The 15,184-nt window shown below is 39.8% G+C and overlaps 4 protein-coding genes across 4 annotated transcripts; 2 read left to right on the plus strand and 2 right to left on the minus strand.

Moving 5' to 3' along the window:
- Positions 1-1,078: 1,078 nt before the first annotated feature.
- On the plus strand, positions 1,079-3,358 carry PCYB_081630 (hypothetical protein; the record flags this gene model as incomplete). Its single annotated transcript, XM_004221901.1, has 8 exons — positions 1,079-1,596; positions 1,818-1,890; positions 2,048-2,104; positions 2,236-2,300; positions 2,458-2,558; positions 2,674-2,738; positions 2,880-3,004; positions 3,100-3,358. The coding sequence occupies exons 1-8, from the start codon at positions 1,520-1,522 to the stop codon at positions 3,356-3,358; spliced, it is 822 nt and encodes a 273-aa protein (XP_004221949.1). The 5' UTR covers positions 1,079-1,519.
- Positions 3,359-3,670: 312 nt separating this feature from the next.
- PCYB_081640 (dynein light chain 2B cytoplasmic) lies at positions 3,671-4,884 on the minus strand (the record flags this gene model as incomplete). The annotated part of the gene is made up of 4 exons (XM_004221902.1): positions 3,671-3,796; positions 4,059-4,110; positions 4,271-4,337; positions 4,791-4,884. 4 exons carry the CDS (start codon positions 4,882-4,884, stop codon positions 3,671-3,673), a joined length of 339 nt encoding a protein of 112 aa, XP_004221950.1.
- A 2,065-nt stretch (positions 4,885-6,949) lies between these two features.
- PCYB_081650 (Rho-GTPase-activating protein 1) lies at positions 6,950-8,668 on the minus strand (the record flags this gene model as incomplete). Its single annotated transcript, XM_004221903.1, has 4 exons — positions 6,950-7,806; positions 7,902-8,080; positions 8,271-8,384; positions 8,580-8,668. 4 exons carry the CDS (start codon positions 8,666-8,668, stop codon positions 6,950-6,952), a joined length of 1,239 nt encoding a protein of 412 aa, XP_004221951.1.
- Positions 8,669-12,736: 4,068 nt separating this feature from the next.
- On the plus strand, positions 12,737-14,723 carry PCYB_081660 (hypothetical protein; the record flags this gene model as incomplete). The annotated part of the gene is made up of 4 exons (XM_004221904.1): positions 12,737-13,279; positions 13,301-13,438; positions 13,483-13,731; positions 13,983-14,723. 2 exons carry the CDS (start codon positions 12,737-12,739, stop codon positions 13,436-13,438), a joined length of 681 nt encoding a protein of 226 aa, XP_004221952.1. The 3' UTR covers positions 13,483-13,731; positions 13,983-14,723.
- Between the last annotated feature and the right edge of the window lie 461 nt (positions 14,724-15,184).

Here is a 15,184-nt window from a genome sequence, read left to right on the forward strand (position 1 = left end):
TTTTGGTCATTTTTTTTGCCCTTTTTTTTGCCTTTTTTTTTTGCCCCTTTTTTTCGCCGTTTTCTCCGCCTCTTTTCCCATTTGTTGTTCTTCTGCGTTTTTTTTCCAGTCTCATTTGTTTTAATAGTTTTCTTTTTTAATCCTATGATTTATCGATTCATAGACATGGACAAGTGCGCGCAAATATTTCACACAAAAGTCATGTGTCTCTCCTTTTTATATGTGACCATTTTTGCCATTTTGTGTGTCATGCGTTGCGTTGCGTTGCGTTACGTTACGTTACGTTGTGTGTGCGCGCTTGGCCTTTTTTTTCTTTTCCGCTCCTTGTTTTCCGCCCAGGCCAACGCCAAATGTTGCCCATGAATATGTATAAATATACATATATGTGCATATATGTACATATATATATATACATACATATATACATATGTACGCTATATACACTGTATATAGCATATGCGCATAATTGCACGTGTATGTACAGCTATACAGCTTGACAGAGGTGTATGCCCATGCGAACAACATTTGTGCCCTTCCTAGTCATCCTTTTTTTTATGTCGTCCTCCTTGTTAAGATAAGTAAAAAAAAAAAGAGGAATGTTTATTTTTGCATGCCTTTTGTTTACACTCCAACCCTCCCCCCTTTCATTTACCATAATTGGAAACTAAAACGAAAAGGGGAAATATAACAATAAAGTTCTCAAATATGGAAAAGTAAAAGTGACGCGAAAAATTGGGTCCGGTCTGCCTTGACCCGCGAGTGAGCGGGGAGATATGGTGCCTAAGAACCAGGGGCGTCAGAAGGGGGCAAAAAATGGAGGCAACAAAAATGGAGGCAACAAAAATGGAGGCAACAAAAATGGAGGCAACAAAAATGGAGGCAACAAAAATGGAGGCAACAATAGCGGAACGACAGGTCGGGAGTGCTCGCCGCTTGCTCGAATGTACCCCCCTTTTTGAACACCCGCGCATAGCGAAAAAGGCAACGAAAAAAAAAAAAAAAAAAAGAACGCCCTAAAATTGTACGATCGCAAGGAAACATACAATGAAGCAAATTGACAAAATAAAAAAAGAAGCGGAAAGAACAATACACCAATCAGGGGACATTTTCTCCCTTTTTTAATACCAAACGTAATCTTCAATTTTTCGCCTTTTTTTTACATCCCGAGTGGTGAACAAAAAAGCATACCCCCCCCCCAAATACTTGCATGTATAAACATGCATAATAGAGTAACCCCCCGTTAGGCAGCTTTATTGAAGCCCCTGAGAACCTTTTAATGACAACCAAACAAAAGCTGTGCCTCCCTCATTGGGAAATGCGGGGCAGCACATACCTACTCATGCAAATAGTTCCCCAAATTTGCGTTACTCTGTAAATATTTTTGGTGATGTACTCTAGCTGAAATCAACTAAAAAGTGTTACTTAACACTCCACAAGCAGTCGCAAAAAGGGGAGCACACCCCCAGTATGTATAGAGCTGTGTCCCAATTACATACGCCAAATTTTAGCTTATCACAAAATGGCGCTCTTCCATTTTGTTAACTGTTCCCTGACGGCCTTTACGCCATACTACATAATATATGACGGATTTAAATTGTAATGACACTATATATAGACATGAAAGACTTAAAAAAAAAAAAAGTCCCCCTGATTAACGAATGACGTGCAGCAACACTTCATTAGCAACGTTATAAGTAGACTCAAAATGGGGCATCATTCGAATATACTTTTTTTTTCGCGTTTTTCTCTTCAAATGAGCACATTTATTTTTTTTATTTTTTTATTTTTTTTTTTTTCATGCTTTCCCTTTTTAATAGATCAAAGAATGCTGGATGGACAAAGCTGTTTTTCCTAGTCTGTTTTTACTACATCGTATCGCAAATTTTGAAGGTTAACAGAGGATTAGAAGAGAGGAAGGAGAAGGAGGAAGACTCCCCAAACTGTGAAAAAACAAAAGAACCTTTTTAGTGCACCCATTTGAGCGTATGTAATTACCTGTGTGCTATCATCACCTCTAACGTCCCCCCCCATTCATCCCTTCATGCAGCTGTTCGCCCTAGCGTTTTTCTCGATAGGCCTCCTTCAAAACATGAACCTTTTCAACGTACGCTTGGCAGGCTAGGCCTTCAACAAATTGGATGCACACGCAAAAGTACATACCTACACATGCATGACTACATATACACATGCTTATGGGAACTCCTTTTTTTTTTTTTTTTTGTTTCCCCATTTCAGATCATCTTCCAAGAATGCGCCAACTTCATAGACCTGGCTGGGCTTTACTACATCTTGTCGCATAAGTATGCATACAGAGAATAAAAATTAGTTCGTAAAGATTGTTATGTCTATATATGTGTGTGTGGTATGTCTGTACAGGGGTTTCCTTGACACTCCTTGCATTCTTTTGCTTTCACTCTCCTTTTTTTCATGTTCTTTTTCCCACTCATCCACATGCAGGCACACCAACACAATCAACTTGAAAGAGAGAATACTATCCGTAGGCCTCAGCTGGGGATTCTGTGAATCCATGGCCACCAATTTTTTCCCCTTTTTCATTGGTAATACTAGTAGCCCTATTTAGGAAGCGTAATGGAAGGGGGGGAAGGGTCTCCCTTTATTTCCATCAGAACTAGCCCCAATTCGTTGTATTCTTTTTTTTCTCCAACCTTGCAGGGGGAAGATCGATGGACTTTTCGCTGAAGCATATTTATCGCTCCATATCGGCCAACACCTTCATGGTTAAATTGCTCTGCCACTTTAGTTGCTCACGTGTGCATTGGGCGCTCCAGCGTATTTGGCACTCGACCCTATTTGGTGCTCGAGCCCGCGGTCCAAGTGCCCCAACAAACGTATCCTTTTTTTTTTTTTCCCCTTTTTAGTTTTCTAACTTGTCCAAAACGTGCCTCCTTTTCATGTGGCTAAAGAACACACAAAGCAGGAAAAAAATCAACGTGGTGAATTTCCTTTTGCTTTACTTTACCTTCATTTTGCCCCTCGTGAATAAGTAAGCCGTAGAGCAAAAAAATAGAAAAAAAAAAAACACACACACGCATACGCACGTACATATATACACACATGTGCCTCCCCTTCCCCCCCAAGAATCATACTCATACATGAGGGATCATTCAATAAGGGGATTATAATTCACCTCATCGTTCTTCTAGTGTGCACTTTTGTGCTGTCCTTTGCCACAAAATGCATTTTTAACTCTAAATCGAACGCTAATGTAGAGTCATATAAAGAATCGCACACACGAAGCTACGAAAAGAATGATGGTAACGATGATGATGGGGATGGCGAAATGAATAAAGATCAGAAGAAAAAAATAAAAAAAAAAAAAAGATTTTTTTACAAATGAGTGAACAGAAATGGTTATGTAGGAACATCAGCTAAGAAGGAAAACTTGGCGCCCTTTCCCCCTATTCGTATTTGTTTCTGCTTTTGCAGAGGGTGACAGTTTGTCCGCGCAGGTAGCTGAGCGCGGTGGGGCGTATCCATCCACATATTAAGACATTCCTCAGGGTGTTTATCCCTTCTGTGTTTATCCTCGCTGTGTTTATCCTCGCTGTGCTATCCCCGCTGTGCTTACCCTCTGTTCGTTGTGCCAACTTGGGGAGACGCCCTTTGTAAACGCAGCAAAGTTCCTTCGGAATGCCTTCCATACATTCATTTATTTTTTATTCGTTTGCGTGTCCTTGCAATTTTGTTTTGTTATGAGCGAATAGTCCCCATGGTTACATATGATGTATTCAGTTTCTTTTTTTGTGCGAATTCGTAAATTGCTGTTGAATTCGTTCTGGGGAGAGGTGCATAAGGAGAGGAAAGTGGCGGCATCTCAGATGGGTGGTGTGCAGTAGGACACTCAACTGTGGATGCGTAGATGAAGCACCTCCATCCCCTGTACTCATGTGCACCGCGCGAGTATTACATAATCTGTTCATAACGTTCATCAAGTTAAGTTACCCTCCATTATGGGTTCTTTTTTTTTTTTTTTTTTACTCTCCTATTTTGCCTTTTTGCAGCTTTTTTTTTCCATCTTTTTTTCTTCTTTTTTTTACCTCTTGAGGAAGCAATTCCTTAACACACCTTTTTGTTTTTGTCAGTAAGTCTCTGCAATTAGAAAGAAAAAAAAAATAAAATAAAATGTAAAGGCAGAAAAAGGAATATGTAGGACGAGCAGTTTGGCACACTTTCGATACTCTCCTAGCATCTTTTCAGTAAAAAAAAAAAAAAAAAAATATCATATAAGATAAGATAAGGTAAGAGTTACGAGAACAGGGAGGCCTGCTTAACTGCATGTTCGTAGCTCACGTCTTCGTTGTATTTTAGCGGGATGCCTTAGCAAATGGTACAGGGTAATGGGCGAAAATAACAAATGTTTCTTTGTAACGTTGCTACACATTATTGCGCAGGTTACGTGCATTCGAGGTGAGAGTGGGAGATGGGTAGTACTTCGAATGTGCAACCTAGGGAAGTGCATGTTGTGCTGCTATGCTACTTCTTCTGATCGCACTTTACCCACTCCTTGCTCACTGCGGCACTTGTGGGAGTTTTTTCCCCCTACAGTTAGCCACTTGGTCATGCGGCGCTCTCTTTTTTTTTCCCACTTTTCCCAATAAATGTTACACTAAGGTGAATACTACTTGTGCGTAACGTTCGACGCGATCTACATTTTATGTGCCACCCCATCATACTCAGACCACTGCACGGAGACAGCTTGGGGCCTATTGCTATGATGGCAAGCTCAACCCCTCACACCCCTCCCTCCCTCGCGCACTTTCTCTTCTTACCGTCAGAATTGATCAGAACGTAAGACTCTATGGACGAATTGCTATTCATCCAGGCATTTAGCGATTCACTTATTTCGCTCGCTGAACCAGCCATTTTGTTTCCTCCTCTCCTCTCCTTTTTTTTTTTTTTGTCTCGTTAAAGTTATTCAAAAAGGGTTACATAAACTATCGGTATGAAACTATCCTTATGATAATCCACAGGTTGCAGTTAGCACAAACGCAAATTTAAAAGGTGCCAAGGAACACAAACTGAACCCCATGCAGGTGTTCGCAACGGGCCTATGCACGTGATTACGAAAGGGTGTTTGTACGTGCGTGTGCAGGCACATATAACGTGCAGCCTGGGAGTCCACCTACGAATATAACCTTGTAGAAAAAAAAATTACGTGCAACAAATACTACTGCCAGGAGATACATAAAGCCGGAGTTATTTAAAAAGGGAAGAAAAAAAATTAAGATGATAACATACCACATGTGTGCAAGCACAGATACGTACACGTGTAGGTGCTCTTACCAAAAGAGTGAGAGATACACATCTCCGCAGAGGTAACATGTGGATACAAGTTCGACAAAAAAAGGAAAGAAATATATGCAGAGGGGGATAGCGCATGTCCCCCCACGCTGCAGACGAAGGTGCGAAGGGAGACGCAAAAAAAAAAAAAAAAAAGCGGATGTGGAAGTGGAAGTGGACAATTTTTGATAATAAAAAAACACACACACAGAAATGTGCACACAAAAAAAGGAGGCAATAAATGAACTCAAAAAAAGGACCCTCCCCCCCACATATATATAATATATCGCCCGCGTGCGCTGCTCTCTCTCGCGGAAAACACAACTGCTGCGATAAAAATTCGTTTTATGATCACGAACATGGGGAGTATATTAACTACTAACAAGGCAACGTCCATCAAGCACCTTTCTGCGGCTGTTGGGAACGTGCGGGCAAATTTGCGCGTGGGTCCCCCCAAAATTTATAAGCCTTATTTGGTTTTGTCGCTAGTTTGCTCGGCTTCTCCTTTTTCTGTTCCTTTTCGTGATCTTTCTTCCACCCAAAAAAAAAAAAAAAAATTATTTAACGGCTGACTGAAAACCAATTAGCAGCTGCTTCCCCACCAAATGCGGCAATACAATATGATCCACAATGTACCCACCTCTTTGGCTAACCTTTTTTTTTTATCTCCACCTCACTCCGTTCATATTTTTACCATTTCTTTTTTTATTTATCCCAGTAAAAGAGGTACCGTTTTTATTTCTATTTTAAAACTGTCATTTAAAAGTGCATCTGTCTGTCCTTACGCAAAAGCGGTTAGGGCTTCTAACCTACGTCTGCCAACTGCTCGACATTTCCCCCTGTCTCTCTTTTCTCTTGACGCATATGACCGTTATCCATGCGTTCGGGGGGTAAGTTGCTCTGTGTGTTCTTACCACTTCGCCGGGTTGGCAATCCTTCAGCGCACGGCATAAGAATGGGCACTTGCCATCAGCGCGGCTTTCCTAGTTGCTTCCTCAGACGCTTTTCCACCGCTCCTTCACCGCGCCTACTCCGCCTGCCCTTCCTCCCTTTTAAAATTAACCTTCCTGGTGTCTTCCACTGAACCCGATTCTTCCTCCGTAGCTTCCTCTGTCACTTCCTCGGACTCTTCCTCCGACTCTTCTTCAGACTCTTCCTCAGACTCCGACTCCTCCTCGGTCTCTTCGTCCGATTTCTTCTTCGATTCGCCCCTTTGCAAGGCGTCCTTCTGTGGAGTGTCCTTTTGTGGGGTGTCCTTTTTGTTGGGGCCTCCACTTTCCGAGGACTTCGATGCACGCTTGACAAGCTCCTCCGAATCGCTCGACTGCCCCTTATTCCCTTTGCTTCCTTGTGACTCGCTGCTGCTTGTCTCCTCACTTGAGCTCTCCGATTTGGAGTCCTTCTCCTTGCTGTCATCTGACTCACTCTCGTCTGAGCTGTCACTTTCTGCGTCGTATTTCTTCGGGTTCTACGCAAAAGGGGGGGTTGGAAAAAGTGGGGAAGGATTTTTCAAAATGGGGAAGGATTTTTCAAAATGGGGAAAATCGCATCAAAATGGAGACAAAATCACATATGCTCGCAGGCGGTGCCGGCTGGAACAAGCACGCCGCTCACATCGCCTCCCTCCACGCTTCTGCTCATCTACGTATCAACTCACCGTCAAAATGTCGGGGGACTCAATTATCATTTGCAGACACTTATTCGCCAAAGGAATACACTGCGAAAAAACGGCGTTCGGAACCCTGGGTCTGAAGAAGGTGGGAGCAAAAATTTTAGCCAGAGTTTCCACCGTCATGTTATTCTCACTTGAATACATTGAGACGGTTTTAAAAAATTCCAAAAGACAGACTACACACTCCTTAACACCAGGTTCAAGCTTATCATACAGTTTAAATAAAACACTTCTAATCGACTTATCCGATGCTGAAACGGTTTTTAAATGGTACAATCTCGTAAATGCCTCTTTACCCAACAACCCATGCTTCTGTGTATCTAAAAAAAGCTTGAATGAACAGACTAGAGAAGGAATGTTGTTAAAGTCGGTTGTCGGTTCTCCATATTCTATGTCTCCAATTATCCCATACAATGTATTTGCATCTGTTTGTAAATAAAACAGATCTTTCGTATTAACAATTTCAGGTTTCAATAAATGGGTTAAGAAATCCACAATGATGGATGGGATGTGTTTATATTCCATGTAGGTTTTTCCAAATCGTTGACATAAAATTTCTAAGTCTGCTCCAAAAACAGAAACTGTATTTCCTCCTAATAGTACTTCTTCATTTCTCTGAACTATGTATGGAAAACATCTCAAATAATATGTTGGATTTATATTTAATTTTAAAAATAGATCTTCTAACTTTTCTATGTATTCTACTTTCTTCCAGAATTTGGCTGAAACGAATGGAGTCACAATGGTTAGCATCGTTTTGGACATGAACCCACTGTGCACCAAGTACAGTTTTTTTAGGTTCTTTTTGTATTTCCTCGGAAGAGTATCGTACCCTGCGGGATGGGGGAGAAATCAAATGATGGAAAGGGGGTCTTAACCATGGGCCTTTTTTGCGCGTGGGAAAATGATCAACATGGAATATCTGCACTTTTTGCGCCATCACAATTGGTCACTTTTTTTTTTTTTTTTTCCTCGTTTTTCTTGCCCTCCTTACACTGCTTTGCGTACGCGTAAACCGCGTCGGTCAGCCAACTTGTATGCGTTTCGCACAGAATCAGCACGTAGTTCTCCTTCACGATAGGGTCCAACGTCAGGATGGCGTATCTCCTGCATGTGGCGACGTGGCAATAGCCCCAAAAGGGAAAAAAAAAAAATAATAAATAAATAAATAAAATAAAGTAAAATAAAGTAAAGTAAACCTATATCATCGCCACCAGCATGGGCACTCCTAACTTCGCCACTGCTACAATTCACGCGCTTCACGCAAATAAACACCGCCAGTAAAAGATCCACTTACAGTGTCTTCTCAGGGTCTGCACCGGACGAAACGATAAAACACGGAATCAACAAAACGATGTGTGAGCCGTACCCATCCTTCCCAATTACCTTCAGCAAGTCGGTCTTGTACAATCTGCTCAAAAGAAAAGTCGTTTATGTGAAACATGCGACAGAGCAAAAGCGCACACATGGGTGTCAACACTCGCATTATGTACTCATGCATAACGCTCAATTCTTTTGCACATTGTCTGACTCAGCTTTGTAAAAAAAAAAAAAAAAATAGCAGAGCGCTGATTTGTAGCGACATGCATCCATTGCACATACTTACTCGTCAAAATTTTCCGTGTATGACTTTTTCAACAGTTTTTCGTATTCCACCAGCATTTCTTGCGGTACTTCGGCATCCGAGTCCAACATTTTTTTTTTCCCGCGAGTTGTTGCAAGTCGAATTTAAGGCGAGCGTCGGACAAAAAGCGGCGCAAAAAAAATGAAATAAACAAGCGCATAAAACTAAGACCCGTTCATGCTGCGATTATAAACGGCGTCATTCATGCTGTTCTCATAAGCGATGTCATTCGTACAGCATTCACAATATTTACAATCAAATTTAACAAATTTTGTAACACTTTTCTGACGTGATGGCGTGTCTTTTTTTTTTTTTCTCTCTTAACAAAATGCGAATTTTGCTTTTTACTCCGATGAGGGTGACGAGTTTTCCGTTTGGTCCTGTTCTGTAACAGTTTTATGTTATTGTGCTATATTTTTTCTTCCTCCCCCCCTTGTGTAATTTTAAAAATAAAATATAACTTGAGCACCATTAATTGGACAAAAAAAAAAAAAAATAAAATCGATTAATTTTGAGGTAAACAGTTAACAGTTTGTACGCAAAAAAAAGAAAAAATAAAAAGGAATACATTTGCAAATTTTCAATCCTTTCTTCCTTTTTGCAACTTTTTGTATCTTATTAAAATGAATAGGGATTAAATGCGCAATTTTTTTTTTTTGGGGGGGGGGGAATGGGTTGAGGGATTAAGTGCAAGTTAATGCCTGCTTGAACTTTGCCTCACGCCCCTTTTATGAAGAGCTCACAAAATGTACGAACAGGTACATATTCGCTTAAGCGCACAGGTACACATGCGTGTAATTTGTGAATGTTTGTTTTGTTGGATATATTAATAAAAACGGCAACGCGTATCACTCAAGGAAGTTTTTTTTTTTTTTTTTTTTTTTTCTCGTCGTTCCATGCATTGTTTGACTCATCGTGTAATATCCTTTTCCGCAAAGCTGTTGAGCAAGCTTATAACAATGCTTCAAAAATAGGACTCTTTTTGTTATCGAAGCTGACGTCTATATCGACATTGCGCGGATTAATTGAGCACTCATTTGTTTATCATTTCACCTGTTCATCATTTTATTTTTTCGAATTTTTTTTTTACGTTAGCAAAGTGACCGGCCCACTATTGCGACATTCTCGTGAAATGTACAATTATGTACATGGCGAGGTGTTTACCTGTGCTACTAGCCTTTTTTGAGACTTTGGCAAATTATAAGCCTCCCCGGAGGGGAAATGGAAAAAAAAAAAAAAGAAGTGATGGAGTGGATGGCATTACGTGGACAGTAAACAAAACGAACGATGTGTGCCTCTTCACAAGTGAGCATATATTTGTACACGTACAATATGCACATTTTCTGCCCATGTACCCCCTATAGCGTTTGCCCGCATGCCTTCGAGAAAGACTTGCACGGTTGCACACATGGTGAAAACAGGCAGGGAATTTTTCTTTTTTACATACACCAAATGTAGGATTTACGATAAGGTTAAAAAGAGAAAAAAGTTCATCCAAACGGTTTTGCTGCGAACACGCGTACAGATAAATTGACGTTAAGTGTTACATTCGTTTTTTTTTCATTTGGCATATTTCTACGAAGGGGTCATAAAAAAGGGTTTTTTTTTTTTTTTTGCCGTACATAAGGCAAACCTGTGTGGCGATTTACGTGAACTGTTCAGGCAAAAATACCAAAAAGGATACAGTAGTTATGTACGGTGCTGCACACACACACATGTGCGTGTTTTGGGCGCGAAGCGTTCTTGTTCATCTTTGCCATTCAAATGGTTATATTTTAAGTGTAGAAAATAGTTCTCCAGAGATGGAAAGCAACGCATAATCTTGGACAGTATGTGGATGGACAGTATGTGGGAGAAAAGGAATGAACTATTCGACATAGTCACTTCAGAGTGTGTGTGCATGTACGCACGTACGGCGCGCTGCTCTTACGGATATACATATGTATATCCCAACTCTGCTACAGGCGTATGCGTATAGTGTTATTTCTTCATTTTATGCCAAGTCATATGTGTGCATGTTAGCTGTGGTGAAGAAAAAATGTACGCAGTTGTGAAGCTCAACAGAGGAAAGAATACCAGCGAAAAATGAACAGTGGGAATGGCCTGAAAAATTATGCCTTCACCCAAATGGCATAGAACAAAATTGTTGCAGCCATTTTAGACAATTTTTTAAAATTCCCCCCATGAATGCTACTTCGTTCCTATGTAGGTATATTCTCTTTTCCTTTCTACCTCATTTGCATATTTTTTCCTACATGTAGAAGAAATATTCCCCGAAACGGAAAATCGCACGGCGTCATTTTACATGCAGTTGTTGCAAAAGCGACTTTTGTTGTTATAATCGTCTAAAAGGAAAATTAAAAAATGTGCGTCAAACATAAAGTAAAAATTATTGAAAATGTAACAAGAAAATTCCGATTTTTTAGTGTATATATTTATTATGCATTTTTCGCTTTTTTTTTTCCTTTCTTTTTGCAACATAAATGTTGTAGGCAACCGGTGCGTGTAGTTGTAAGCGGCGTGATTTTTAAAACAGAACTACACATTTCACTTTCTGAATTTTTTCTTTCCTTTTTCACCTCGTACTTTGTTATTTCATGCAAAAAAGGAATTTTTAAAAATGTTTTTAAGTACGCATAGAAAGGAAAATTCTGAAGATGATGAAAAAAAAAAAAAAAGGAAAAGAAAAAGAAAAAGAAAAAAGAAAAATTAAAGTAAAAGTAAAAGTAAAAATGAAAGTGAAAAAAAAAAAAAATGTACAAAATTAGCAAAAAAATTGGTCAAAACGATATCGAAATTTTACACACAAATATTTTGAACTGTCGGTAGACTCCACAGAAAATTTTTCCAAAACGCTGTTTTGTTTTTTGTCTAATTTTAAATATTTTTTCCTTCTCTGTCAGATTATTTATTTTTTTTTTTTTCTAAATTATTATGAACATACATTTTGCGCGTACCTTCTTACATTTTTAAGTATATCAGTTTTTAGTTTTATTCACTGCTTTTGTTTTAGACTTTGTGTGGCCGTTCGAATAAGGTAAACGGTGAAAAGCGTGGAAAAATAGGGCCAAATAAAGGAAAACTGTAAAATTCCCCTTTATATCCACCACCCCGTTGCTCCCCCGCATTTTTTAAAATAAGATATAAATTTCTACATCCATTTGGCCTTCTTTTTTTTACTTTTCCTATTTCCTCACCTTCGCTCGGTCCATTATATTTTATGTTACCTCATTTCATTTTGCTCCACTTCATTTTGCCCCACTTCATTTTGCTCCATTTCATTTTTATTTCTTCACATTATTTTTACGCGCCCCCAAAACGCGACGACATTTTTCAATTAGCACACTGAACTTGTCTACATCGCAACAGTGGACGATTAAAAAAAAAAAAGGGGGAAATACAGAACAGGTTGCAAAAAGGACGCACATACAACGGTGCAAATAACTTCCACAAAATGCAAAATTATAATGTATAAAATAAAGTGAATGTCTGTAGTGCTCCGTTTGGACCGAAGTATCCCTCTCGTGTCGTTCGCGTTCGTATTTTATTTCCTTTTTTTTCCAAGTTAACGGTGAAATAGGAGGCGGCCTAGATGCTAGAACAACATTGATGATGCCACTGGCGTGACGCTTCGAAGAATGTGCAGTTGTGCTTGTACTCGCGCAGCAAGAGAAAACTCCCCCAGAAAAAGCACCTAGGTTTTGTCTACGTAGAAAGCCAAATAAAGAAAAGAAAAATAGAAGGTAAATTTTTTGGCAGAAAAAAAAAAAAAAAAAAAGGAGTCACTCTGCAGTTTAGCAAAACTGAATTTTTTTTTTTTTCAACTCTTTGTCGAAATGGTGATACGCAAGTAATCGACCAGCTTTGCTCACAAGCGCACTCGAAGAACGTCTACTTGTGCGCTCTTACGTACACCCCCATATTTATGTACGCACCGACGTGGGAATGCTCGTAAAAGCGACCCTCTTAAAAACTGTCACGCTCAACACATTTCGAGATTTAGCTTCAATATAGTAATCATCTACTACACAGAAGGGGCCAAATTCAGCGGAGAAAAACATTCAAAAGGAAGACATGAAAATTAAAAAATGGAAAGTTGCAGAAGGGGAGAAAGCAAACATATGCATTTCCTGAGTAATATGAATTCGAAAAAAAAATTAAATATCGTAGAAAAAAAATGCATACTAGAAAAAGTGCACATACTGCCCATAAAAAGAAAAGTCGAAAATGCAGATGCGCTTTACAGAAAACTGCAGTTGTTGATAAATGACAAATGCGTCCTGTATGAAGGGTTCATAATTGATGCTAATGGAGAAAAGGAAACGGTACCAGGGGAAAAAAGCACACGGACAAATCTAAAGGAAAGCGTCGGGGAACCCCCAAAGGAAGGCCTAACAAATGACAAGGGAGACCCCACTAAAAATGAAAAGCACACAACAAGCACAAAATTGCTCGAAAAATTAAGTAGCGCCAAAGAGGGACCTTGCCCAAATGGAGACGACTCATGGGAAGTTGCGCATAGGAAGGAATCGAACAGTCACACACCAAAAAAAAATTCGAATGAAAAGGACAATAAAAACACACCCAATAATGACCACATTTGTTTACATGAAAAATGCAACAAAGACAAATTAACAGAGGAAACTTCCCATTTTAAAGAAGGCACAGACTACTACGTTGTTGTGAATTGCATACCTTCCAAGGGAATCCTCACTCGGGACACCCTAATTTACACGGATGGAAAATACGTGGACAATTTAAAAAAAATTCATCTCATAATAATACGAGATAAATACTATAAAAAATATGAAAAAAAATTGAAAAAAAATTTTTTTCTTTAAAAAAATATATACTTAAAAAAGGCAATCAATTTTTTAATGAAGCCATGTCCCTCATTCCGTTTTCCTTTGACCACTTTTCGAGAAAGTGTAGTGCAGAAAGGGGGAAGAGCAATGGCACCTTCGGAGCAAAGAACAGGGACACTGTCATGCCTCACCCTACCAACATCAAGAGAAGAAATCTCGTCCTGGAAAAAATCCTTCTTACCTGTCTGCACCCCTATTTCAAGAAAAACAGGACTAAGCTATTCTACTCTGGCAAGCTACTCATTATAAATAATTTTTCTTTCCTCGTTGTAAAGATAGATGCTGACGTGAACGTGGGCTTCGTGGATAACTCTACGGTTAGGAATGAACAGGGGCGCATCGGTGATGCGTGTGTATGTGCGTATGTGTGTGTGTATGCACCGTTGGATATCCCCCCACGGATGATGGTGCATGTTTTTTTCACGCCGCTATCTGGGAAGTCCACCTTTTTGGCATGCCCCCAACAAAAATTACTTTTATAGATGCTTTCCCCCCCCCACACACACACACCCTCTCGCAGGAGATTTGCTTGAACGCAGATACGTACGACCCGTTTAGGAACGTCCATATAGTGCCCCTGTACGACACACTACCGACCACATACAACTATGACATTTTTGCAGATTACATAAAGCCATACATAGAGAGGCATTACTTAAGTTTATTTTCCATGCATGACACCTTTTTTTACAAAGGAGTGCAATTTAAAATTATGGGAATAGACCCAATGAACATAAAATATGGAAGAGGAAGAATTACCTGCAACACATTTATATACACCGAGGGGGCAATCAAGCCAACTTTTTTCGACGTTATTTCGAATGAATCCATAAATTATATCCAGTGCTTACCAGTAGAATACAAGCCATATGCCGTTTTGAACATATTGCAACAGTTAGATGCAGACTCTTTGTTACGGCTGTTCCCATCAACTAATGCGAATTTACAGGAGAGTGCCCTCAACGAGCAGCGCATTTTAAGCCATTTGGATAAGTATAAGTATGTATATAAAAACCACACACGGGAGGATAATCAGGGTGCAAAGATGATCCTAGACGTAGATGTAGACGAACACATAGATGCAAAAAATAAAAGTGGCAACTTTGCATATGAACAGTGTGCCGTTTGCTTCGAATATTTTCAGAACTATGACAAGTGCATCAAATTGGCTTGTCTGCACACCTACCACTGGAAGTGCGTCAAGAGCTGGTTTAGGTTTAACCTCACATGTCCGTGTTGCCGACGCGAATTGATCATTTAGGGCGATCGATACACACCTCGGGAGATGCTCTCCGCTAAGCTCCCTCACAAGTGCACGTTGCATAAAATGGTCATTTAAAAGTTTTTTTTTTTTTTTGTTATTTTTATTTTTTTTTTTTACTAATGGAAGTAGCCTACCCCGTGAAGTCATGGACGACTCTCCCACGCAATTTCCATTTACAGGTGGTAAAAAAAAAAACACAAAATTAAAACGAAGGAAAACGCTTGGAATGAATTTTCTTCCTATCCGTATGGCCGCATGATGAACCTCTCAACAGGTTGATATCGCGGTGTATGGGCGAACCAACATGGGCGTATGTGTGGTGGTTTTTCCCCCGCGTTCAGCCTGGCAGACCAAATCACCGCAACTATCTTGAAGAAAAAAATGCAAAATGGAGGTTGTACCAGGTGTGGAATAGTTTGCCATTTCGCGGCAGTACAACCCCACACAAATGAAGAAAA

This window comes from Plasmodium cynomolgi, chromosome 8, assembly GCF_000321355.1.
Source record: "Plasmodium cynomolgi strain B DNA, chromosome 8, whole genome shotgun sequence".
Lineage (NCBI taxonomy): Eukaryota > Apicomplexa > Aconoidasida > Haemosporida > Plasmodiidae > Plasmodium > Plasmodium cynomolgi.